General features: G+C 39.9%; 1 protein-coding gene across 1 annotated transcript in view; it reads left to right on the top strand.

The window, feature by feature from the left end:
* Positions 1-27410, top strand: part of HSD17B4 (hydroxysteroid 17-beta dehydrogenase 4) — a 90342-nt gene that overhangs the window by 48600 nt on the left and 14332 nt on the right. The window contains exons 15-22 of the mRNA XM_059175792.1: positions 1167-1238; positions 3186-3289; positions 6759-6824; positions 14936-15005; positions 15595-15701; positions 16773-16859; positions 19457-19543; positions 21387-21525. Of these exons, the coding sequence (XP_059031775.1) occupies positions 1167-1238; positions 3186-3289; positions 6759-6824; positions 14936-15005; positions 15595-15701; positions 16773-16859; positions 19457-19543; positions 21387-21525 (732 nt within the window). The remainder of the gene's footprint in view (positions 1-1166; positions 1239-3185; positions 3290-6758; positions 6825-14935; positions 15006-15594; positions 15702-16772; positions 16860-19456; positions 19544-21386; positions 21526-27410) is intronic.

The following is a 27410-nucleotide window of genomic DNA, read 5'->3' as shown; positions in this document are numbered from 1 at the left end:
TTAAAATAAACTACGGATTCTGGATCCCAGCCAGGAAGGTTTTGTGTGCATGCGTGTGTCACATGCGTGCAGTGTGGTGGTGGCCCTGATGGCAGGGGCAGAGGCCAGAAGGGTCCCTCTGTGGTGCAGCCAGCCTAATGTGGGTTCGCTTGGGAACTTGGGTGATGAGGAAAGCAGAAATGTGTGAGATAGATTTCTGCCTTTAGGGATTTCTGCCTAAGGGATTTTAAGAGAGAGATGAAGGTATATACCTGAAAATGATTACAACGGGGGTGCCTGGCTCTGTTCATTGAGCTTTTGGTTTCGTCTCAGGTGTGATCTCAGGGTTCTGGGATGGAGCCCTGCATCAGGCTTCCAGCTCAACGGGGAGTCTCCTTGAGCTTCTCTTTCCCTCTCCCTCTGCTCTTTGCCTTCTCATTTGCGTGCTCTCTCTCAAAAGTAAATAAATCCCTGAAGAAATGATTATGACTGAATAGAGATACAAATAGGAAGGTGTGAAAAACATTTCTCTCAATTTCTCCTACCTTTCTAGTCTCAAGGGATGTTTCTCATGAATTATTTTTCTTTAGTAGCTTCTGTACATTTACTTTAGGCAAGTGTTAAAGTTTACCTTAGTAAATTAGTAAATATGGATATTCAAAATCCGAGACATGAATATTTTAGAATCTCTTTAAACTGTAGGAAACCATGGTATGACTGCTGTTCACGGTCTTCCCTTCAAACCTGGCGGGCGATGAGACATAGGGCCACAAGCGTCAGGACACTGATGTCAGTGTCTCTGTGTCTCTCAGTGGCTCATTTGTTAGCCATGATGGTACTTTCAGAGGTTGAGTGACCCCCTCCTAGGGGTGAAAAAAAAAACATTACATTGAGTATGAGAAACCTAATAGAATTTAATTTTCTACGTAGTTTAGGATGTGCTGGTCTGTAGATTTTCTGGGTATTGAAAGTTTGATCTTTATTATGTTGCTACTTGTTGCATACATAGTGACTTAGGTATTCTGTTTCCTTTTAATATTGAATTACTCAGCATTAAATTGAAAATTATTTCAACTTCATAGTTTTGCTGAACTTACAGTGTAAATTATGTTATGTTCTCTCCTAGCTGAATGTAATAAGTTGATGATCTTCAAGAGTCTATTTATTTATTTTGCTTTTCATTTTAGGAAACTTAAAATGTGAAGGAGTCATTGCTGATGTCCTAGATAAAGGATCCGGGCTAGTAGTTCTTGTGGATGGTAACTCACTTCTGGTTCTTTCCATAATATTGTTACATTGATAGGTCTCATATGTAATGTAGTACCTCACACTAGAAAGTGATGGGTAGGTTTGTGTTCATTTTCCAGTTTGTGAGAAAGCAAGATAAGCGTTCTAAAAATGTATAAGGTCTTAGAAAAGAAGCGAAGGTGGGGAGAAAGAGTGGGTTGGGGTAGGGGTGGGAAGATGGGAGTTTCCAACAAAGCACAGAGCTGAGAGGTATGGGTTAATGTAGAGCATGGTGGGAATTCAGCTCTTTGGTGTATGAACTTGGCCAGAAGGAACACACTGATAGCCATCAGTGATAATTAGCCTGTACTGTAAATATTCTTGTCTTTGTTAGCTCTTTGGAACTTGGAACGCATTTGACCCCTGAGTCATTTTCACAAATGGTAGTTAGGTTCCTAACGTTGCACATTCAGGCCATTGAACTCAACTGGGACTTACACACTGGAGCCACATTTTCTTTGCAGTGGGGAGAAAAAAGGTTACAGTAGTTTAAATAAATGTTGAAATGCTAGTAATTAAACATCAGCTAAAGATACGCATCACTTAAAATCAAATTATTCTAAAGTTTAAGAAGGTAAGAAATAGATCTTTATTGTGAAAAAATATAAAAATATTTTTTATATAAAATGTAAATGAATTATAGTGGAAATTTAGTATTGTCTGATAGTTAGCATATAGGCTTCATCATTTTTGTTCTAACTGGATATTAAGTTTTACTGTGTATGCTGTTGAGGACCTTATCTTGTTTTTACTGAATCATATGCCGGGAACGTTTCTGATGCTCTTAAATATTTTGCTACATTGTTTGTGTTAGCTCGTAGAGTTTCATCGTATGTCTGTTCTCTCTCTTACTCTTTCTCATTGTCCTCTTCCTCCTCCTTTTTCTGTTGTAGGTTTTTATGTTTTCTTGTCATTCCTGAAGCTGGCTGTCATTTGGCCTTAATTCTCCTCGTTTTCTTTGACTCTTCTCCCTGTGCTACCCAATATGTAATATACCACAAAACAGAAGTTCTGCTGTTGACCTTAGCTTTCATGTTGACTTTTTTCTCTTGACCTACTCCATTGATTTAACTACAGCTTGGTAATGGATAATAATGTATTAGAAGTTGTAGACAAAGTATATATGAAATGAGATATCCAGTTTCCTATGTAATGAAGAGAAAAATCTTATTTTAAATACAAATTGCCATGACTTCCCTTGTTTTTTGTTATAATTAGATTTTTTCTTAGTCTGCCATTCAAAGTCATATTTCTAGTTTCCTAGAGCCGGAGACACAAGACTGTATTCAAATTCTCACTGGGAAATTGTCAGTGGAAAGAGGGACAGTTGTCCTACATTCATTCATTACTTATTCACTGACTTGCTCAGTCATGTCATATATTCATTAATTTACTAGTTAATTTCATATTTACTAGGTGCCTTTTCAGTCCCAGGTACTATTCTGATATCTGGGAATAGAATGGTGAGGAAAATGCCCATGATTCTGTCCTCCTGAAGCTTAGACCTTCATTCTCACAATTTCTTTTATATTCCAGATTCTTTTTGAGTCCTTTGGCAGAATGTGCAAATGTTTGAGAGTGTGGATACCTGCATTTCATAGTGGGAATTTTGGAAGTGTTCTAGGTGAAGAGTGTTGATAAACGATAGGCAGTTGGGTGGGGTTTAAGAAGGGGTGAGAGAAATGGCTGTTTTATAATGAAGAGAGGATTTGTGAAGATGTCTTTACTCTGCCTTCCAGAGACTGGTAGTGAATGAATTAAAATCATACTTTGTAAGCCAAACTTGGGCATCGTAAATTACATGCCTTTAAGTAACTGGATTTTGTTTTTGGAAATTTTAAAGGGATTGCTGATCATATATTGTTTAAGTAGTCATGTCTTTTGAGAATAACTTTTTTTTTTTTTAATTTGCTTTTCAGTCTATTCTTACTTTGAGGAGGAGCTTGTGTGTTATAATCAGTTCTCTATTTTTGTTGTTGGCTCTGGAGGCATTGGTGGAAAACGGACATCAGACAAAGCTAAGGTAGGCTCTGACCTTAAAAGCAAAATAAATGAGGGGCGCCTGGGTGGCTCAGTGGGTTAAAGCCTCTGCCTTCGGCTCAGGTCATGATCCCATGGTCCTGGGATCGAGCCCCGCATCGGGCTCTCTGCTCGGCGGGGAGCCTGCTTTCCCCTCTCTCTCTGCCTGTCTCTCTGCCTACTTGTGATCTCTGTCTGTCAAATAAATAAATAAAATCTTTAAAAAAAAAAAAAAGCAAAATAAATGAATACACATATTATTATATGTACAAACCACATATTTTCATAGGTATAATTTCGTAGAGTATATCCTCAGTAATTCACACTTCTTTGGATCAGAGTGTGTTCCTTGGATTGGAAATGCTGTTTACGTGTGTGTATTTTGAATGATAATATGTGTTATATATAGAAAAGTCTGGCTGATGTAAGTATAATATACCTGAGGTAATTATGGGAATATTTTTACCTTCTTATAAAAATTTTGTAGCACCCAGAAGTCTTTAGAAAACCCAATGCATGTACGTGATCTTTGTATAAAATAAAATCTTTATTCATTTAATGACTTATGAACTTCTTTTGTGTAAGATAGTTCTAGTACTCTTTAGTTCTCAGATTCTATCTAAAAACATTTTTTTCTAAAAATGTTTTATAACTTGGATTTGACATTCATTTAACCTGGGCAACTCTCATGTGTTTGAGGTAATAAGATTATCCTATAATAAATATTCTGGAGTAAATGAAGTGTACTTAAAGCAATATGGAGAAACTGCTTTTGGAACAATGGTGTGAGGAGTTCCCTGGACCCTCTCCCCAGTGAAACCATTGTGACTGGTAAAAATGAAAACAAACAAACATTTGAAATGTCGGGGAATTGTCCACAGGATATATAGCAAATGAAGAAATGTTTATTCAAGGAACTCTTTATCTTGATAAGAACAGTGAGAATCTATGGTGTTTGAGCCACAGCTCTGGCTTTTCTCCCTCGTCCCCTGGCTCCCCGCATGATGCAGGCTCCCCTCCAGGTGTGTGTAGCCAAAACACATGATCCCTCTGGTCCAGTTCCCAGAATAGGGCGATGCCTTCTTCCCAGGAGGAGGTTACTGGTTTTTCTTCCCCTCTCGCCACCCCTAGCTTATGTTGCTGAAGCTTCCTTTCGGGTCGAAGTAGTTCAGAGTTAGGTCATTCTCATCCTCTCCCCGGCTCCCATCTATAGGGTGGAAACTCTGCTCTACCTGTGGTAGGCTGAAAAGACTCAGGCCCACTCCCTCCTGCCCCAGCTTGCTCATAGGGTGAGGGTTTGATACTGGAAAAGGAAGGCTGGGAGACCACTAGCCACTGGCCCTGCCAACACCACTTCTTGTAAAGTGAGGCTTCACTTGGCAGTAAGTAGGCCAATCTCCTTGCCCCCTCCCCTGACTGCAGTGGAGGAGCAGTTTTGCCCGGAGGTATGGCAGGCTGTCATGGTAAGAGTTCAAAGAAATGCTTCCCAAGGAAACTGAGTCATCATGGAACAGAGTATTTGGAAATTTAAAAGTAAGGGTGCCCACAGAAAACTAGTTTATGTTTGTGGTAAACATGTATCAGGTGGAGTCTGGCAGCTCCGTGAGAGCAGGAAGCTAACAACTAGCCCAACGGGAAGTTTTCTAGAGAGAACCATGGAGAGACCGCTAAAGAGAGCCCTCATGGGCTCGTAACAAACCTCAAAGCTGGGGTTCCGAGGCTAGCCCTGTGAGGAGGTCTGACTTTAGAGCAGTTTATGCCCCTTGGCACTGTTGAAAATATTAGAGCAATCATCCGGCACTTAGTGGAGCTAACAGTTGGGTATGATCCTCAATGAGGCAGAGAGTCACAGAGAGCCCCACTAACACTGCTCTCCTCCAGGGTGACTGTGTTCTTGCCCTAAGCTTCACCTCTCAGGAGCACCAGCAGAGGCTGCTCACGGTGCGGGGGTGGAGACCTAGCCAGAGCAGTCTAGTCAAGGCACTACACAGATAAACAAGTTAAAAGTAACTGCAAGCCTGCCGATGAGAAAGGAGGTCAGTGTCCGGAGTTGCCCTAACAAGTCATCTAAAATGTCCAGTAATCAACAGAAAATTATAAGACATGCAAGAAATAGGAGCACAAGATCCAGAGACAGGAAAATAAACCAGAACAAAACGGTCCATAGAAACTACCTTTGAGAGGTCTTCACAGACGAGAACTTCTAAGCAGCTATTCCAAAGGTGTTCAGAGAACTAAAGGAGAGCATGTTGAAGGAAATCATGTGCGATGCAGTGACTCTACCGAGAGAGAAAATCAAAAAAGGGAAATCAGGTAGTGGAAACCAAACAAGTCCCAGAGCTGAAAGTACAATGAAGGAAAGGAAGAATTTTCTAGAGTGCTCAACAGTAGATTTGAACTCTCAGAAGAAGGATCCAGAAAGTTTGAAGATCTGTCTCTCTCTTTGTCCATCTGTCTACCTACCTACCTACGTACATTAGTCTCAAGAATAAAAGAGAAGAAAGTTGAAGAAAAGAAAAAGAATGAAGAACTTCAGGGAAATGCAGGATACCTCCAGTACAGCAACGTGCGTGTAGTGGGAGTTAGAGTGAGAGAGGAGAGAGAGGAAGAAACTGGCAAAATGATGGAAGGAATACTTTGATGAAGAACGTTAATCCAGAGGCACCTGGGTGGCTCAGTGGGTTAAAGCCTCTGCCTTCGGCTCAGGTCATAATCCCAGGGTCCTGGGATCGAGCCCCACATCGGGCTCTCTGCTCAGCAGGGAGCCTGCTTCCTCCTCTCTCTCTGTCTTCCTCTCTGCCTACTTGTGATCTCTGTCAAATAAATAAATCTTAAAAAAAAAAAAAAAGTTAATCCACACATCCAAGGATCTCAGCCGACTTGAGAAACCCGAACCCTTGGTAAAGTACATTTAAAGATGAAATCAATATAGGCGTGAGTCATTTGTCTAATTCTTATAGTGATTATCACTTTTTGCCCTGGGAAAACAGTCTTCACCTCTTTCTCCCTTCTGACCTAAAGAATGGATCTGGTTGTATAATTCCTTTCATTAAACAGGCTCATTTTAGGGAAATCACTACACAGATGAGGCTAGCAGTTAGGAAATTTTTTTTTTTTTAAGATTTTATTTATTTGACAGATCACAAGTAGGCAGAAAGGCAGGCAGAGAGAGGGGAAGGGAAGCAGGCTCCCTGCTGAGCAGAGAGCCCGATGTGGGTCTCGATCCCAGATCCCTGGAATCATAGCCTGAGCTGAAAGCAGATGCTTTAACCCACTGAGCCACCCAGGCACCCCTAGCAGTTAGGAAATTTTAAATGTTATTTCCTGAGCAGGAAATATTTTTAAAAGCTTTTTTATCTAACTTGCCAATTTTATTACTCTGAAGGAGGGTTGTTCATCAAATATACCCATTTGAGTAAAGAGAGTAACTCTTACTTTGTTAGTATTTAACACGTGATGTGTTTTGATTTCAGGTAGCTGTAGCCGTGCCTAATAGACCTCCCGATGCCGTGCTTAGAGACACCACCTCTCTTAATCAGGTAAGATTGTATTTTCCCTGTTTGCTTTGTTGGCCAGGGCTCAAAGAGACTGCCTAGCCCAGAAGTGAAGAGTTTCATTAAGGCCTTGGCAAGCAGGATAAAAAGAACTGAAAGGCAAATTTTCATCACATTTTTCTCTTTCCAGAAAGAAAATCGAGCTGCATTGCTTGAAGACAGGTCATTTTAAGCCAGTTTTAGTGGATAGGCAAAAATACAGCATTTTAGGAAGGGTGGCTGGCTTCATCTCTTTTGTTTGGCATGAATAATTTGTTTCCCAATGGAGGAGATAAAATCAGTAGACAGAGTCTGTGAGCATGTGAGGACTGATTTAAGAAACAAAAGGTAACTGTAAAGATAAGAAAGCCCACTTTATTTGTGTGAGTCCCCAAAGAGTCTTCCTGGCAGTGGCCAGAAGACAAAGCATGCAGGTACAGAAGAGAATACATCACACTCTGACGGTCGTCTGTGTGGGAGCATCAGTAAGGATGGCAAATTATTCATAAGTTTATGTGGTGTTTGATGCTAATTTTGATATGCTTGATACGAGAACTTCTGCAGGATTTATGTTTGCAGGCAAATAGAAATCTAATTTCATGAGCCAGAAAGAATTAAGATTGGTATTTTTTTCTGCACTGTGGAATCAGGTGACGGAAAGAAGGACACTTTTTTTTCCTGAAATTAGTTTTTGCCTTTCAGTATTTTTCCCGTTCCCTGTTTCTTATCAGTTTCTTAGGAATGCACCCATATTTATGTTTAATTAAAGCCTCATAGTGAAATTAATTTTATTAAGGCACTAAAAGGACAGAAAAGGCTTGATGGTTTCATGGTTCAGAAAACCTAGCAGTGCTTCTTTTTTTTTTTTTTTTTTTAAAGATTTTATTTATTTATTTGACAGAGAGAAATCACAAGTAGTCGGAGAGGCAGGCAGAGAGAGAGGGAAGCAGGCTCCTGGCTGAGCAGAGAGCCCGATGCGGGACTCGATCCCAGGACCCTGAGATCATGACCTGAGCCGAAGGCAGCGGCTTAACCCACTGAGCCACCCAGGCGTCCCCCAGCAGTGCTTCTTTATTATTCTTGGGTTACTGAAATTATAAAAGGAATCTGCTTTAGATAAGAAAAGCGGAATAGTTTCCAAGGCTTGAATTTCTACACACGATAAGTCGAGAGTTGTTTGGTTTTTTTTTTTAGCCTCTTTCAGAGAAGTAGAACTATTCATTAGTGTTCAGCAGAGTTGACTTGCTGTGTGATGGACAGTCTTTAAGTTAACAAATATTTTTGTATAAATAATGGGCACCCATTCATTATTTGACAGCATTTTGTCTCTTGTGGTCATTTGAGAATACGATGAAAGGCACATTGTTTCTTCAAAAACCATTTTTCATAAAACTTTGCATAAACTTAAAGGGATTTAGGGCTGTTTTAAACCGAATTGGTGCCATTGGAGCCAGATCAAGTGCAAGAAATGGGATCGGTGGTCAAGGAGATGAAAGGACACTTGGATACTCAGGATGTAAATGTCAGAATAACTAGGGCACCTGTTGCAAGCAATGAATGATTGAACATGGGCTTTGAATTGGTGTGTAAGTGCTGTAGACATTCCGAGAAGCGATACTCATTAGGAAATGATGTTCGGAAGGTTCTGGTAGGAAAGCTGGCACTTAGCTGGGCTACGGTGGTGTAGCTCTTCTCTCTCACCAGAGAGATGTAGGGCTTGCAGTTTGCTGGGCCGGGGATAAGTAACGAGAGCTAACTATAAGAGAGGAGGAGAGTGTGAGGCTGTACGAGGGGTGAGAATGGGAGTGACCACATGAGACAGTAGTGGGAGGTGGTTGTGGTTGGGCAGGAGGGAAGGAGAAGTGGAAGTAATTATGGAAGAGATTATGTCATTATAGCTTCAAATCTGTGCTGGGTGTGTACATTAAATCAGTAATTTTTTGGTCACTAAGGAAACTGGCAACCGTATCTTTAGCTCTTCCCATATCACTTCTGGAACAGTCTATTGTGTCTTTAGGATCATTTCTTCATCTTTAAACTGGTATGACATTACCAGGTGTCCTTTGTAGCTTTTCATAATTATTAAGTAGAAAATGCTTCCTTAGTAATTTAGAAAGACGAAGAATAAATAGATATTAGATGACAGGCTTTACAGCCAGGGAGAATGAAAACAAATACCTATTTTCCCCAGATACATATTTTATACCACTATTCTAACATTACCCACTAGCATTATTACATAAAGTTAGTCTTGGGTATATTGGTTATATGGTGCATTAAATTATTTTTTATTAAATTACCAGGTGTATTATAAGTAGCACCTTTTTTTTTTTTTTTTTTTTTTTTTTAATGATCCTGTGTGTTGCCTGGGTATTCCTTCTTCCTTCACTCATGTAGCTGTTCTATGGTGGCCGGGCCAGGAGGTTGAAGGTCTTACATAAGTTTAGGTCTTCATGCTGACTTCTGCCTGGAGTGCCTCTAAACCCCACAAGGGCTCTTGCTTCATGTGATGGCTCATCTTCCAGGGCCTTTCTCTATGGTCCTCAAGGGAACCAACCTCTCTTCAGATTTCTGGCACTCTCTTCTGTGTAGCTTTCCTCTCTCCCTTGCAGTCACATTCCAGCTGCACAGTCTCCCAGAGCTCTGATCTTTTTCTCTTTAACTTGTTGAGATTGTTTTGCTCTGCTTGGCTCTCCTTCTTTGCCCTGCAGTCTGGAAAGTGTTGTCCAGCAAAGAGCTGTCTCTTCTATCAAGACACAAGACAATCTATCAAGACGTCGAAGAACAATGCATCCCTCCCCCACATAAAATTTTTCTTTTTCTTAGTGTTTTTTTTTTTTTTAAGATTTTATTTATTTATTTGTCAGAATGAGAGAGAGAGTGAGAGCGAGCGCAGGCAGAGGGAGAAGCAGGCTCCCTGCCAAGCAAGGAGCCGATGTGGGACTCAATCCCAGGACGCTGGGATCATGACCTGAGCCGAAGGCAGCTGCTTAACCAACTGAGCCACCCAGGCGTCCCCTTTTTTCCTAGTTTTTGACAATAGAAGGGATATTTTGTCATGGCCACAAGTGGAAGTCATAAACTTTCTCTTTGGTACACACCTTTTTATATACCCTTTGTGCCTCATTTTCTTGCTTATTACTCTATGGTTTTCCAGTTTTTATCGTTGTCTTTTGTTTTCTGCCTGTTTCCTGTATTACAGTTAAAGAGCCTCTTTTATTTTATTGTTTCTCTTCTCCCTTTTCCCCATTTTTTGAGCTGCATTAATTTTACCCTTTCAGAACATTTAACAGGTATATATTCTTCTTCTGCTGTTGTCCCCATCTTTGTTTTAGTCTTAGATTTGCAAATGAGTATATCATTCCTTTTGCTAAGTGTTGCCCTGTCACCTCCATGTGGATAAAGCTCCTGCTGTGGAAGGTTCCCCAAGAAGGGCTCACATGTATTGTGTTCCTTTGGCTCCTGTGTATTTAAAACTGTTTTTCTATACCTTAGATTCTTGAAGAACAACTTGGTTGGATATGAGGTCTTAAGGATATGAAGTCTTGAGTTTCTCAGAAATGGTGTTCCATTGTTACTTTGCTCTCATATGTGGCTTTTGACAATTTTGATGCCAGGCTAATTATCTTTCTCTAACTTACTTGGTCTTTATCCTTGAAGCCCTTAGGATATTTTTCTTTTCTTTTCTTTCTTTTTTTTTTTTTTTTTTTTTTGAGAGAGCTAGTGAGTGTGCAGGCACTGGGGGAGGGTGGAGGGAGAGGGAATCCCAAGCAAGCTCCATGCTCAGTGCATAGTCCGATGTAGTGCTCCATCTCATGATCCCGAGATCATGACCTAAAATCAAGAATTGGATGCTCAGCTGATGGAACTACCCAGGTGCTGCTATTTTTCTTTATCTTTAAAGCCTAAATAGTTTAACTGTGCTGTGTCTCATTGTTGCCTATTCCTGGTCAATTTCCCCATGCCGCTGGTAGGTCTTTTGAATAGGTATATTTACATCTTCTTTTCTTTTCAGCAAGTTCTCTAGGATCATAATTTTAAATAGTAGTTCTCATTCATTATTTTGTTTTTCTTCTTTAATTACTTTAATTTTATGTGTGTTGGATCTTATTCTGTCTTCTTTTAGCCACTTGTCTCTGCCTTTCTTACTTCTCTCTTGGTCTCATTTCTATTCTCTTGGTTCTTTCCCTCCCTTTCTTTTATGCCCCTTATTAAATTTTGATTTGAATATGTTTTCCTTGAAGCATCTTATAATTTTTTAAAATATTGTATTTACTTGAGGCGGGGCGGGGGCAGAGTCAGAGGGGGAGAGAGAGAATCTCAAGCAGACTCCCCACTGAGGGTGGAGGCCCATGCGGGCTCCCTGACGTCATGACCTGAGCCAAAATCAAAAAGTCAGATTTTTAACTGACCGAGCCACCCAGGAGCCTGTACACATCTTATAATTTAGTCTTCATTACTGATGGAATTCCCCCCTTCCCTTTCTTTCCTGAGTTTAATTCTGTCTTATTTCATTCCTTCATGTTTTTTGTCCATTTGATATTCTTGGCTTTTGAGTTTTAGATTCATGGTGTTTGTTTCATATCCCCAAATGCTTGAATGTTGTGTTAGAGTTTTATTCTGTTTAGTAGTTGTTTTGTTTGGGGAGATTTCATTTATTGTAATGTTTTGGTTCTTACTTCCTCTTTTAGTCATATAGTAGCTTCCTACAGATGGACGCTGCTTCCCTCTTTGCAATTTATGGTAAGACTGGTAGTTTGTGATAGTTTATGAGATGATCTCGTTAAGGAATTCAGGATCTCCTGCTTCTGTCAATGTGGCAGAGTGTGTTTTCTTTGAGAGATGGCTTTTTGGAATGGGACAGTGTCAGGAGCTGTTTTACTAATAAAATTTTTCTAGTTCTCTTTATCTTAAATTTCCTGTCTTGCTGCTTTTCCCCTACATTATCCAGTCTTGAAAGGGGACTTCTTTGTTTTATCCTCTTCTCCCCCAGAAATGTTGCCTTTCTGGACTGCCATTTGGAGGCCAATGCACTTCTAATTCTTTTCTTTGTAGTCAGTGCTCTCATCTTTCAGGATTCTCCTCAGTACCTTTTTTTTTCCTCAAGGGGGACTTTCTAGAAATGATTTTTCTTTCTTTTCCTCTCCTCTCTTCCATACTGCTTCTGTGCTCCCCTGGTTTCCCCCACTGCTCTCTCTAGTAGCCTTGAGAGGATGCTCAGAGGGTAGCTCTGCTGGAAATTGGTGCTTATTTTTCTGTTTACAGCAATTTGAAGTTCACAGTGTTCTCTGTCTTCGGTTACACTGTCCGTAGTCTTGGGATCTGTGCAGTTTTATTTGTTCTTCGCGGTGATCTGTATGCTCTTTTGGAGTGTGTGTGGATTTGACAAGTACACATTTCTGAGCCTTTTGATTTAGCATTTAGTTTAGCTTCATGATACAATTTTTAAAAATAAAATTAAGAATGAATTTACTGGTATGTTGAGGATCCTCCCACTCACATATAATATACAAGTAAGGCTGTTTATAGCTGTTTCTCTTAGTTGCGTGTGTATGTGTGTGTTTGTGAGTTTTAGTGATTTTTGTATCTAGACAGAGATGAAACATAAAACAAGATTTCAGCTTTCCTTCTGAAAGTTGAAATATGAGTGTCCAAAAATTCAGAATGTAAGCCTTGACAATGTTCCTTATTATTTGGAAAATGGTTATTTGGCATTTATGATTGAATTTAGTAGAACATCCAGTCCCTTGACTTTAGTCATGGTCTCATGATGGCTCTGTTCTATCTTTGCTTTCTCTGCCATCTATAGAAAGCAGTACTATCATTGAAATAATATGAAAATTTTCATATTCCTTTAATAGGATTTCTTTAGGAGAATTAGTTGTTATTCGTTTATAGGAAGGATATCTGTGGGGTAAGAATACTGGTACTAATCTTAAAACTTGGTTGTCATATCCTTGTACACAAACACTGCCGTAGGTGACTGATGTCAGCCTCCTGTGACCATCTCAGGTAACCTCAAGGAGAAATAAAGGAGAAATAAAAAGGAGGAACTAGAAAACCAGTTAAACTGAGACATGCAAGCAGTATTTTTACCCATTCAGATATATAGAAACATCATGTATTAAGATGACCACAGTCATCTTTCTCGTATCTGCTTAGAAATCAGAAAACCTTAATTTTTACATTTGTAACAAATTATACCTTGTGACATGCAAGTGTTCAGAGAAATGCTGGCAAGCACGTGTTCCTTTTCCTTTTGTATATATGATCCCCTGTAGCTGACAAGCTTTGGGACAGTTCTTCAGAGCAATCTGAAAGACTGCTTCTTTCAGAAAGGGTGGAGTCCTCGGTAAGACAACGAATAAAGCATTTATTCACCTACTTTGAGCCTGGCTTTCTTTCAGCCCACATACTGTTGTTAATGCCTTTTAAAATAATAATAATAGCTCACATTTGTTGAGGTATAAATATTTATCAATGATAATGCTTTGTAAGAGGTGTATTGCCTCTCAATTTTTTAAATGAGGAAATTGAGGCTCAGGGTGTTTAAGGAAATGTGCCCATTAATGACAGAGCCGGATCTGAACCCAGGTCTGTGCGGTGTCAAAGCCCGTGGTCCATCATGTTGGACAGCTTGCTCTTCAGGCTCTGAAATAAATCTTTGTTTTCATTTCTATGCAACACAGTCCTGCGTATTTGCGTAATGTTTTGTTGTTTGCCAAATGCTTTTTAAAAATGATCACTTAATCCGTTAACATATTACACAGAATCTTGCAACTATACTATATGATATCTTACACTACGATAATTGTTGATTTGTATTTAGTTAGTTTTAGAAGGTCATATAAAGGGAACAATGTTGAGCCATTGAGAAAATGAATCATTTATAGAACTATGACATGGAGTGATGGAGAAGCGAAAGAACTTATTAAAACTGTACAAAGCATATTTAAAAAGAAATGGCATTTTCCTGTACATTATGGAAAATGTTTTCTAGAAATGAAATGTATTAAAAAAGAATAATCAATAATTAAAAATAATAAGAATCTGGTAATTAAGAAAGTCATATATGCTGGCATGATGAGTCTTTGTGCAGCATTTCAGTAGACTTGAAAAGTCTGAGGTAGCAACTGATGGGAAAGGGCAGGCATACTGAGACAGATCCCATAGAGATACTTGGAATACTTACTGTTGGCTGTTTGTCGAGTCTCTCCCCATCAGTACTGAAAAGTACTCTCTGGCTTGAACAATAAACAAGTTAAATGCTGGGAGCTATGGCACCTTTTTCCCTATCTTTCTGCTCATCCTACCTCATCAAAGTGAAGAAGTGACAGGAAAATCTGGACTAAGCAGAAATTTCATCTCCCTGGCAACCTTTTCATCTGTTTTCTTAAAGGCTGAGCTCGTGCTTGGGATTTGGGGTACCAGGATGGTGAAAGTCGGCGGTCATCTTTTTTTTTTTTTTTTTTAAAGATTTTATCTATTTATTTGACAGAAAGAGTTCGCAGGTAGGCAGAGAAGCAGGCAGAGAGAGAGAGATTGATATTGAGATTGAGCGAGGAGGAAGCAGGCTCCCCGCCTAGCAGAGAGCCTGATGCGGGGCTCGATCCCAGGACTCTGGGATCACAACCTGAGCCTAAGGCAGAGGCTTTAACCCACTGAGCCACCCAGGCGTCCCTCGGTGGTCGTCTTTGGTATTTATGTGTCTAGTATTGGTTTACAGGCTTCAGTTCAAAGTACCCCATTAAGAAAGTTGGCCTAAATTTTGCTTGGTTAGAAGAGGCTGTAAATATGTACCTTATCTTCCTAGTGTTTTAATGAGAGTAGATTGACAGAGTCGTTTCCGTGACTTCCGGATGTAGTTCATTGCTCCCCTTCCCATTATCTGGCAGGTTCCCTCCTCCCCGGCTGGTTTCAGTGGCAGGTGTTTCAAAATGTATTTGATTTATAGCTCCTCTTTCTGTGTTAGAAATGTTATTTTTTTAAAATCAGAGCTTCAATTAGAATACGTTTCTTATATAATAACCGACCATATATCCTGTTTTTCTTTTAATATGTTCTTAGAAACTAGTTATTGAGAATAGCTTGTTACTTTTATAATTTCTTCTCCACAGGCTGCTTTGTACCGCCTCAGCGGCGACTGGAATCCCTTACACATTGATCCTAACTTCGCTGGTTTCGCAGGTGAGTTGCTCATGGTACATACCCATGAGAACCCACTAGCTCCATCATCTGAGATACATTGCTACTTAGGAGAGCTAGTTTGAGTAATATCTTAAAAATAGGCCTCTCCTAACACATTTATGCCCAACATCGGGAAGGGCAGGATGTAGTGTTCAGAGGAGGGTATGCTTGGAGTTCATAATTCGGATGGTGGAGGATGGAAGTGAGCTCAGGGTTTCAGTGGGATCATGTGGGTACGTGTCTGAGTTACCCAGACAGGCAAGGACGTTGGAGGAGAGAGCAAGGGACTGAGAGGTGAGGAAGGATCGTCTGGTACTGAAACCAGTGTGCAGGAGTTCAAGGTTACAGCCCCAGCTAACCAGAACAGTTCTTTTTGTTCCCACCTCTCCAACATGCGGTCTTTTCTTGTTTCTTCTCAGTTTGTTTATTTCATAGTTTCACTCCGGAAGTATTTTTTACAAACTCTTTTCCACCTTGCTTAAAATAGATAGTATAATTCATGTGAGTGCTGTTTGAAATCCTGAATTAACTATCCTTGGCTTTTAAACAGGAAATGTGCCTCTGTCTAACCGAATTCTCTTTTATTTAGGTTTTGACAAGCCCATATTACATGGATTATGTACATTTGGATTTTCTGCCAGGCATGTTTTAAAGCAGTTCGCAGATAATGATGTGTCGAGATTCAAGGCAATTAAGGTATATCTGTATTATTGTGTAATTTTTAAATTATTATTGTGTAATTTGAACTTGAGTTCATTCTTTATTTTTAGAAAAGAAAAGGAGTTTTAGTGACTTTACTTAATATAGGTAGTGTACTGAAACTATATACGTTTCTTTTATTTCACTGACTTGGCCGTCAGCACGTGTTCCTATTGTAACTGCAAATATCTCTCACGCTTGCACTGTGAGGGATACCGTATGCAATTGTAATCTCAGCAGCATACACATGTCAGCCTATATGCATTAATAGAAACTTGAGATTTATCTTATAAAGTTTTTTTTCACTGTTGTGTAATTTGCCCTAACTTAATGAAGAATGTTAAGTGACTGTGTTAGAACTCTCATAAACGTACACCTATGTCAGCTTGATGGCTGCTTACTGATTTGCACATTTTCATCCTTTATAAATTACCAAAACCCCCCTAGCTCTGCACACAGTACCTTTGCAGAGGTGTACACCAAAAGGCAGACACTGAAAACAAAGTTTAAGACAGGGAGCTCCAGAAGCTTTTATCGATTTGTGCTCCATGCAGCAGTGAAAATGCATTTTCTGATATGCTACCTGTAAGAACACTGGTTATTTTCATGATTTTCATTTTGTTTTAACTACCTGTATGATTATGCAGTCCATTGTTCACAGAACAAATACAGTGGTATAGAAAGTGAGGAGATAGAAGTGTTCATTTGTCCTGCACGCCCCCCAGATCTCACTCCCCAGGCTCACGGGGTACCACTGTGGACCCCATCTTTACCTTGTTCTGGGGGTACCTGTATCACTCTCCTCATGATGATGCTTCTGTTTCTTCGTTAAGATTAAAGACTATTTATGGACTCTTTATTTTGGAAAATAAACTAGCTTAATACAAACTGTATTCATTGTCTAATTTTAATTATACTTCTATTTGTGTTCCTTTATGAACTGAAATGTATTTAAACCTCTCTTTTCTTCCTTCTATGTTCTCTAACGTCCATCTGAATTTCTTTCCCCACAAACAGGAAGGTTTCATTCTGAAACTCGTGTAACCCCCGAACTCATTTCTTTTTAAGGTTCGTTTTGCAAAACCAGTGTATCCAGGACAGACTCTACAAACTGAGATGTGGAAGGAAGGAAACAGAATCCATTTCCAAACCAAGGTATGAGTCATGCCGTTAGAGGTTTCTTGTTTTGTTACTAGTTTCCCCACCCCCCGGAACCTTGGTCTGTGCTCTAGCATTCTTTCCACGAGTGCTGTGGGTATGATGAAAAACCTAGAAGGTTTTTTTTTAATCAGTGGTAACTTTTAATTGAAAATAAGATGCCTATGTACCTTCTTTTCTATTTTGTTTTACTTTCTTACAACGATGGTACCTGAAGGTAGGAGTGGCACAGCTATTTGGAAAACCCAACCAATGCTGTCTTTTTGGCTCAGCCAGTCAATCAAACTGTTGTCAAAATATAATCTTCAGAATATTAAAGGCATGACTCTCACACGGATGTAGAATGAAAATACGACAGAACTCTGTTTAATTGCTTAATGAGGGAACTGGCAAGATGATAAAGCTGGTTTACAAGAGAATTAGAGCAGCAGTGTTTGCCTGGTCCAACAGGAGCTGCTCTCAAATAATCTTGCTGAGTTAGAGGCATGACTAATTAATGTCCTACAGAAAAAGTAAAACCATACCCTTAATGGTTAGGTTTTCTCCTGGACAGAAATCATGTGCATCTCGATCACAACAAAATTCAGAAATTAACACCTTTTGTCACAGAGGTTGGGCCTAATTAAGAGCAGGTGACAAGACAAAAAATAAGTATGCCTCCCTATAAAGAGCTAGGTGGTGTTTGGATGAGGCTATTAGCGGTGTTCCAGTAAAATACTAAAGGACAGGCAATTCCCCCTTTTTTGGTAAGCTTTTTAAAGATAATTGTTTTTAACATGGTTGACCAGACTGGAACGTTTTTGGCCCATCATTCTGTACTTGTTAAAAATCAGATGATGTGTGTTGAGCAGTATAGACACCGCCATGAATAATAATAATAGCTATTAAATACTCTGAGTAGGCTATACCATTATTTCTGATATGCCCAAGAACTCTCCATTCACTAAAAGAAAATCTAAATACTTGCTCACGATCACACAGAAAGTGGCCAAACTGGGAGACACCCAGGTCTTCCTGGCTCAAAGCCCCACTCTCAGACCCTTGTTCTTCTTACTGTATCGCAGTTTCTTTTTGCAGAACTCAGCTCTCTGTGGCTGCCTTGCTCCTCATGATTTCCTGCGGCTTGCAGTGTCCCATTCCTGCTGAATTTGTGTATACCCTTCATTTCCCGGGGCCTCCTGTCTTCTCGGCTTCTTTTCAAGCTCTCCCTTGCCCTCAGAGGCAGCCTCTTATGGCTCACTCCCCTTTTCCTGCCCCCACAGATTCACAAGTGGCCTTTCTCTGAAATCCTCTTGTGGTTAATGTTTGTGCCACCTCTTCTGGAGCCTTCCTATTTTCTAATTATTTTGAGTAAGCTTTATTTTTTGAGTAAGGTAATGAAATCTATAAGTGGTAAGGTCCATGACCACATTACAGGTTTTTATTTTCCTCAGTTGCAGGAATGAACAGCATAGAAATAATCTCCATGGATACAGACTAAAGGGCTGAGAATTCAATATCTAAATAGAATTCCTTCTTGCCATTTTGATAAATTCGAAGCATATCTTTCTATTTTTTCTCTGTATTCACCTTTCCCTCCCAGTGATCAGAGGTGTTCTTTCCTGTTTTATGTAGGAATCCTTCTTTCCTTCCTTCCTCCTTCCTTCATGCTGTATTTTAAGAAACATTTTTAAACTAATGTTCCACAATGACATGCTTGGCTTGGTTACAGGAAAGGAATTTACTAAAGTGTATTTTGTTTATACATTGGCTCTTTCCATGCTTTGCACTGTATATAATTAGAGATAAAATGAACAAATTGTTTGAAAGATCTTTCTTCTGAAGTACGATGGCAAGTGGTCAAGGGAGAATGATCTCAGTTGTTAAAAATCCGTTTTTATAAATGCTTCCTTAATTTTTAGACCCAGTCTTGCCCATTGGTAGCAACACCGTAATTTTATGAAAGAGTAGCCGTTGGAATAATTTTAGATGAAGGATGAGGGATTCGAATTTGAGTTCCTTTCATGAGTGTTTTGATGAAAGTCTATTTAAGCATTTAGTTTATGCTGTGTGCCCTTTCTACTTGAAAGAAGAGCTAGAGTTATTGCTTAAAAAGGATTACTGTGGTCCGTTCCGGCGGACTTTATTCTCTCTGAATAGAACAAATGCACTTCGAGCATCACTGTGTCATGTGGGTACTCTGCCATGCATTGTACTACTTACTAGAATTCAACACTCCTCGCCCTAGCTCCCCATGAGACACACTTAGGTTTAAAAAGTAATTTCCCCAAATACCAATGCCAAGGATTTGCCCCAGGCCATTTAAATTAGAATTTGGGAGATGGGACCTGGTCATAGGTATTTTTTAAAAGGGTGCCAGTGGATTCGACAGTTAGGGTTAATAACAGTTGTATTAAAACAGCAAGCCTTCGTGTTTGTTCATCTTGACATTTAATTTATAAACATGATTTAATTTGGATTCTTATTTTATGATGATGATGATGAAAGATTGCTGTTTTCTTTTAAATGACTGTATACTGTTTTGCAACGATACTGTGTTTTCGTTGGAATCATCAGAGTGAATTGGTTTTTTTCCCTCTTACATCTCTTTTAAGGTTCAAGAAACTGGAGACATCGTCATTTCAAATGCGTATGTGGATCTTTTGCCAAAATCTGATACTTTAGCGAAGACACCCTCTGAGGTGGGTTGTAGAAACTGGTAGCCAAGTCATTTCCTGATTGATGAGTTTCAGTTAAGATTACTTTTATTTTATTTTATTTTATTTATTTTTAAAGATTTTATTTATTTGACAGAGAGAGAGACAGCAAGAGAGGGAATGCAAGCAGGGGGAGTGGTAGAGGGAGAAGCAGGCTTCCCGCTGAGCAGGGAGCCGGCTGCAGGGCTCGATCCCAGGACCCTGGGAGCATGGCCTGAGCCAAAGGCACATGCTTAACAACTGAGCCAACCCGGTCTCTAAGATTACTTTTAGAATGTTCAGGCTGCTTTTGACAAGAGCTTTGAAAGATTTTTAATTCTTGAAGGACGTTGATCTGAAATTGCTTCAAGTAAAAGGAATATTTGACAGTTTAGGAATTTCTTTAACTTATTTTTTTTAAATTTTATTTATTTATTTATTTGACTGACAGAGATCACAAGTAGGCAGAGAGGCAGGCAGAGAGAGAGGAGGAAGCAGGCTCCCTGCTGAGCAGAGAGCCCAATGTGGGGCTTGATCCCAGGACCCCGGGTCATGACCTGAGCTGAAGGCAGAGGCTTTAACCCACTGAGCCACCCAGGTGCCCCTCTTTAGCTTTTTTTAAGGAAGGTACTGAAGTGCCTCTCAAGAGAATATAATTGATTTTTCTAGTTTTAGAGTAACTGAAACCGTCGTTTAATGAGAAATCTTTTTTTTAATTTTTAAAGATTTTATTTATTTGTCAGAGAGAGAAAGAGTGTGCACAAGCAGGGTTAGGGGCAGAGGAAGAAGCAAGCTCGCCACTGAGCAGGGATCCCAAAGTGGGACTCTATCCCAGGACCCTGGGATCATGATCTGAGCTGAAGGCAGATGCTTGACTGACTGAGCCACCCAGGCGTCCCGGTCGTTTAATGAGGAATCTTAAACTAAAAATATTCTGGAGAAAAATAGAGGAAAAGTTAAATATCCCTGTACCTTTGCTTGGTTTAAAGATTTGTGTAAATCTGTGTATGCAAATATAAAAGCAATAGCTTGTATTATTTATTAAAACATTTCTGTTATTCTTTCTTAACAGAGGCTTTTAATACAAATGTTTATATTCTTTTTTTTTTTTTTTTTTTTAAAGATTTTATTTATTTATTTGACAGAGAGAAATCACAAGTAGATGGAGAGGCAGGCAGAGAGAGAGAGAGAGAGAGAGAGGGAAGCAGGCTCCCTGCCGAGCAGAGAGCCCGATGTGGGACTCGATCCCAGGACCCTGAGATCATGACCTGAGCCGAAGGCAGTGGCCCAACCCACTGAGCCACCCAGGCGCCCCTAAATGTTTATATTCTTGATCTTCAGAATAGTAACCTTGTAATATTGAGGTTCTCAGACACATGATTTTTAATTTTCTGTTGTAAGCTACACCATCACCTAAAGCCTGAATATTAAGATCCCTTTTAAGAAGAATCTAAGATCAAAAACTTAAGTGTTAGATCTACAAGGAGTTGCAGGCTGCACTTAATCCCATTTTACAAAGAAAGAAATGAGATCACAGAGGTTGATTGATTTGTTTAGTATCTTCCTTCTCAAGTTAGTTAGGACACAGGTTGTCTAGCTCCTAGGGTACTTTTAAAATATTATTTCTGAATGCTGATGAAAGTAAAATCCTCTCACTAAGACTGAGGTCGTGGATGACATCAATAAAGGGAAGAGTGAAAGGAGCCTGGTGTGAAAAAAATGAGTTTGCCTTATTTTAATGCAGATTTTTAAAAAAATCACTTTATGGCACATACACATTTTGTAATCATTTTTTCCCCTTGAGTCATTTTTACAAAACTTTTCAAGTTAAATTTTTTCTTTTTGCTAGGGCGAGGAGCTCCAGAGTACTCTGGTCTTTGAGGAGATAGGTCGCCGCCTTAAGGATATCGGGCATGAGGTGGCGAAGAAGGTCAATGCCGTATTCGAGTGGCATATCACTAAAGGTGGACACACGGCAGCCAAGTGGAGTAAGTCCTGTCCCTGACTTTACACTGTTCTGAGGTTGCTCTTAGGAAACAGAGAGAGGGTATCCTTCTTATCAGAAAGCCTGTCTCTTTGAAGGTGGGTCAACCCTGCCTTCATGTGAAATACCAGGTTTCAGGGTACTCAGAAGACGGTGTATTTCAGGGATGTAAAAGAATCCATTAAAATGAGAATACCTCTTTTAAAGATTTTATCGTAATACCTGAAATTTGTACTTAGAAACGTTCATGGTAGGTAGCTCTGTGCATCTTTAATTTTTAAACGTCCCTTTCACAGAAAGCAAGGTCAGACGACATAGTTTTAAGTCATTGTACTTTGACGCTCTCAAAATTGTTTTCTTTATCCCAAAATATTAATAATTTTCATTATCACCTTGATTACCAGATTGCTATTTAAGACTGCCTTTTCAAGTGCCTTGGAAATTCATGTGTTTTACTCCCCACTACAACTAATGATTACTATAAATGCTCACTTAGAGCAGAAAATTAAAATACATCTTTCAATCGACTGAAACTTTTTGAAATAGTCTTCTGTTTGTTACATATTCCTAGAAAAACATTTTGAGGTTTTGTTAAACTGATTCTGGATCAATGTTAACCACCTTCTTTCTAATTGACAATTGTGGTTTCTGTTAAGCACTGTGTGTTGATGACCTGAAATTGGATAGTTAAAAGTATGAAGAAGAAAATAATGATCTAATTCCACTACCCACTACTCACATCCTGATGTTTGTTCTTCTGGAGACACTATGCTTCTAGGAAGTTAACTCAAAATATGGTGGGGGTGGTAAGGCAGAAACATTAATAGGAATTTAATCCCCCAATCTCAAAGCGTCTAATTTTTTTTCTCAGGAATTTCATAGACTAGCGCTGTGTGCAAGTGTTATCATGTGCCTTTCTTTCTTCTTCTTTTTTTTAAACTATCTTTCTGTCTTTCCACGATGGAAGTCAACTTTTTCCCTAGGGATGAACGTAGAAGTTGAGGGACAAATATAAAGCACAGGCTTTTTGAAGCTATTGGTTGAGGAGAGGAATGACATCTCTAAGAGTGAGAAGGTGCTGGAACCGTGTGTCTATCACAGTTGGCGACCAGAGAGCCCTGTAGGGATTGACACAGCGTTCATGTGATTCCCTCATGGCAAAGAGAGTGATCTCCAGTTTAGTGTTGGTAGCTAACTCAGATTTTCCCCCTTATCTCGGTGACACTTTCCTTGGAGGCAGAGTTAGAAAATGTGTTTCCCTTTACAAGTGACCTTCAGTTAACTTAGAAGGGTTTTTCTTCACATTTCCACTGGAGAAATGGGAACATCAATATCCTGTTAATAACTACTTATTATTGACATGTCTGGTGGCTTTGGCTTGGCTTACATCTCTTCTGTACCATCTTGGTTATTGAAGCTCATGGTCACGTGGGATCTGAAAGCTTTCTCTGAAAGGGTTCACTGTTCCCTTTGGTCGTCTGCCTGTCAGTTACTTGGTTCTCACTGGTGTTATAACTGTTTTCAGTTTGGGCTGTTGTTTTCTCCCAGGCTTTGTGTCACTGATGGCAGCAGTAGCAGCTGTCCAGGCTTCTGGGCTTATGGCATCTTAGAGAACAACTCCGTGTTGGCATCTTTTCATCTTGTTGCTTAATGACATGAAATTGATGATTGAGTGCTTTGATTTAGGGAATAGATAGCATTTTTTTTTCATGAACAGTTTTAGAAATATTTTGTTTAACACTTCAGTACCAAATATTTTGTATTTTATGGATTTATTTGTTTATTTGAGAGAGATAGAAAGCACACGTGTGCAAGCCGGGGAAGGGGGAAGAGAGAGAAATCCTCAAGCAGATTCCTGCCAGGTGAGGAGCCAGAGGTGGGGCTTGATCCCAGAACCCTGAGATCATGACCTTAGCTGAAATCAAGAGTCGGGTACTCAACCGACTAAGCCACCCAGGAGCCCCTAAATATTTTGTATTTTAAATTGCTCTTAGTTGTCTCAGCTTGATTCATGTCTTGCTGGGCCAGAACTGGTTGCAGAGACTAGGCTGAAGCTCCTCAGCTCACTTTGGCTGGGCTTGGGTGTCCCTGAAGTTGCACAGGTGACTGTGCGAATCTCAGAATCAAGGACTTTTGGCTTAGTGGCCTAGGAGATGCGTTTTAACCACAGATCTTGGACTGTGCCCGTTTTGCCTTCTGTCCCCCACCATGCCATCCACACACCACCACCGCCAAATCTATGGAGCAGCATGTGGTTTGAGGGCGGGGAGAGTAAGGAGAGTCTTTTTTTTTTTCCTTTTTAATTAATTTATTTATTTTAGAATGGCAGGGAGGGGCAGAGGGTGACAGAGAGTCCCAAGCAGACTCCCTGCTGAGCATGGAGCCCCACATGGGGCTAGGTCCAATGATTCTGAGATCATGACCTGAGCCAAAGCCAAGAGTTCTGCGCTTAAACGACTGCACCATCTAGGTGCCCCAAGGAGTGTCTTTTACAACCAAATTAGTGTTGGTCTAGGGAGAATTAGGTGAGTTGTGGTGTCCATGCTGGGTCAGGGTTAGTTTGGGCTGTGGAGGAGGAGTCCTAGCTGTGCCTTAGAGGTTTGGGCCCCCTGAGGCCTGTCGTGCCTGGTTACGCAGGAGCAGGAGGGTGAAGGCCAGTGTGGCCTCTGCCTCATTGGGCAGAGATGACTGGAGACAGGCTGGAGAGCCTGTCCTTTCCTTTCTTGCAGGCTACGAACACATAGCAGAGAGGTGCAGGCCCTGGGTCTGCCTAAGAAGAAGCCAGAAGCAGGGTCTTGGTGAGAACTTAGGGGGAGGGAGCCATATCTTGGAATGGTCACTGCACCTCCTTATTCTACCTCTGGAGACAATGTTTCGTTTACCAAGTATAAAACATTATGGTCCACACATAGTGCTTCTTTACATAGATAGAAATTAAGATAGAAGCATATTTTCCTTATTTCATTATTAAAATTATATTATTATATGATGTATAATATATAATTACTACATAATAATATATAAAATAATAATATTATAACATGTAACAATATAATAATATCAAGGACAAATGATCTTGTTATGTCTTTTTTTTTATTACTCTAAGATGTAATTGAAAGCCTTGCTGTGTTTGAACACCGTTTTCAAAGATGCTATGTCTTCAGGTATTTTACCCTTTTGAATAAAGGTTATCCTGGGCGCCTGGGTGTCTCAGCTGGTTAACCATCTGCTTTCTGCTCGGGTCATGATCTCAGGGTCCTGGGATCCAGTCCGGTGTTGGGCTGCTTGCTCAGCTTCTCCCTCTGCCTCTCCCCCTGCTTGTGCTCTCTCTCTGTCGAATTAATAGATAAAATCTTAAAAAAAAAGAAAAAGAATAAAGGTTATCCTTTGGCTTTTTACTTTACTAGGGATTTTTTGATTAGGTTGCAAAGGTGCAGATGGACATCAGCTAGAGAAATAAATCCCCGAATTTCCTTTGAACAGTTTGTTGCTTGTTACGGTTATCTTACTGTGTTATGATCATTTATAATAATATGTCTCCTCCTATTTGACCTTGGGTTTCAGCCTGAGAAAGAGCTACAGATTAATTTTTTTTTTTAAGGATTTTATTTATGTATTTGACAGAGAGAGATCACAAGTAGGCAGAGAGGCAGGCAGAGAGAGAGGCGGAAGCAGGCTCCCTGCTGAGCAGAGAGCCCGATGTGGGACTCGATCCCAGGACCCTGAGATCATGACCTGAGCCGAAGGCAGCGGCTTAACCCACTGAGCCACCCAGGCGCCCTGCAGATTAATTTTTTTATTGCTATATTCTAGTATAGTCTACAACACCGTAACCTCTTTGCATGTATTTTGTATAAGTGCTAAAAGCCATGTAGAATGTGTAGCCTTAGATGGAAAGCTTTTTCTTTTTAGAAAAAGGGCTGAAATTAGTGCCTTTCCCTCTCTTAAAACAATAATGTGTTGTGTAGATATTGTCTATTTAATATGAGTGAAACATTCAGGAACAGTGTGATACCACTAAAACCTTTTATAAGTATACAGTGTAGCTTGTAAATATTTATTACTATTAATTTCTAAAGCCAGCGAAAAGTTGTTCTGATAAACTGTCTGGATCCCATTCTGTTCTGAGCAGCAGTTAAAATTCAAAGGAAATGAAGGATGACCAGAAGGCATAAAGAAGGTAAAGAATCAGAGGCTTTATGTAGCCTGCTCCTTAAAATTTAAATATATCTGCTTCCTTCAGCAGCTCCAGAAACCAAAAAGTCTAAACATGAAAAGGTGGTTTTTGTTTCTATTTTTTTTTTCCCCAACTCACTGATAGCAAAGCCTGGCTGGAACTTCAGTGGTGTAAACAACTGTCTTATCTCTCACCCAGGGAAGGAATTGAGTACAGAAATCCTGTATTTGTTTATAGAGTGTTACATCATCGGAGCTTTTCCATACTATGTAAAACACGTTTTATACACCATATTTCCTTCCTGAAATCTGAAAAATTCTGAATTCTAAAACACATCTGGCCTGAAGGAATCCAAATAAGGAATTCAAACCTATTCATATGTATAAATAATTCTGAACAGAATAGATAAGAGACATGGAAAAGGTGCTGCCGGCTTTCACAGAATGGGAGGATTGGATCATTCAAGTAATAATTGAGCGTTTATGTTTACTATGTGCTAAGTTCTCTGTTAGGTTGCAGATTACAGATATGAAAAGATAGGCTTTTTCTTTTTTTTGTCTGTGGGAATAACGCTTAGAGGCAGGTGTGCAGGGAAGTTTGAATATAGAGGTTGAAGAAACAAGGTTTGTTGCATTGCAGATGAAATGAAAGGAAGAGCCTTTGGGGCTGGAGTTGTGACTCCATTGCCAGATGTGTGAAACATGGGCGAGGAGACCATTTAGGGAGCAGGGGATAAGCCCGGTGCTCGTGCTTACCCATAGCCGACTGAGATCTGGACTAGGCGGTAGGAACGGTGGGCCTGGAATGTGGGAGAGACGTCAGCCAGTACAGACTTGGAAACCATGCTCAAGGAAATGGTGGTTGGAACTCAGAGTGTTAGCTTTGCTGCTGTGCTCTGTGGTCTGCAGGAAGAAAATGGAGGGAAATCCCTAGTGATCCTGCACAAGTATCTGCTCTCAGCTTATGGCTCCAGCATTTGCATTTGTCTCTAAATAAAGTGAGCATCTTAGAATGTGGCCCGCGGATCGTAAATATGCAATTTCTTTTAACTTTAGTCCAAGTAAGAATCTGTTTGTTGTTCGATTGTATCCAAGGGCTGTAAAGTAGCTTTAAGAACAGTAGCTTTTGATGGAGACAGATTGATTTTTGTGTAGTAATGACACAGTGCTGCTGAGTAAAAATATGTTCCATTTTCCTTAAGATGATAGGTTTAAGCTGGTTGGTATTGAACGATTTGGCAGTTTTTCCCCCTCATGGAAACTGAGTTTCTTTTCATGTATTTGTAGTCTTTTCCATTATAGGAACACAGTTGGAATTGGCGTTTATATAGCAAGGTGTAGACATATAATGCAGTATTGCTTTCTGTAGCTAGTTGAGTAATGAGGTTATTTGGGTTTACAAAATACATACTGACATTAATAGTGTAGAGCCAAGTCTACATGTTCGGACCAGACCCAGGCATCCATTATGCATTATGTGACAATATTGGATGAAGATGTTCTTTAAATGTTAGAGGTCATTTGTTTTGGATCTTGGAGATTGGCCGGAATGTGGGAGATTCAGCAACTGGTGTTCTTTTAGGAGCAGAATACATTCATCCTGGAGGACTTGTTGGTCATTAGAACCTATTTTTAGCTCCTGGGTTAGTGCTTATGGCCCTTCTAGCCATCAAACCAATTCACCTTTTAGGGTGTCTCAACTGTGATAGAAAC

Source organism: Mustela lutreola, chromosome 5 (genome assembly GCF_030435805.1).
Source record: "Mustela lutreola isolate mMusLut2 chromosome 5, mMusLut2.pri, whole genome shotgun sequence".
NCBI lineage: Eukaryota > Metazoa > Chordata > Mammalia > Carnivora > Mustelidae > Mustela > Mustela lutreola.
Note: the sequence above shows the minus strand (reverse complement) of the source record. Positions and strands in the feature narration are given on the sequence as shown.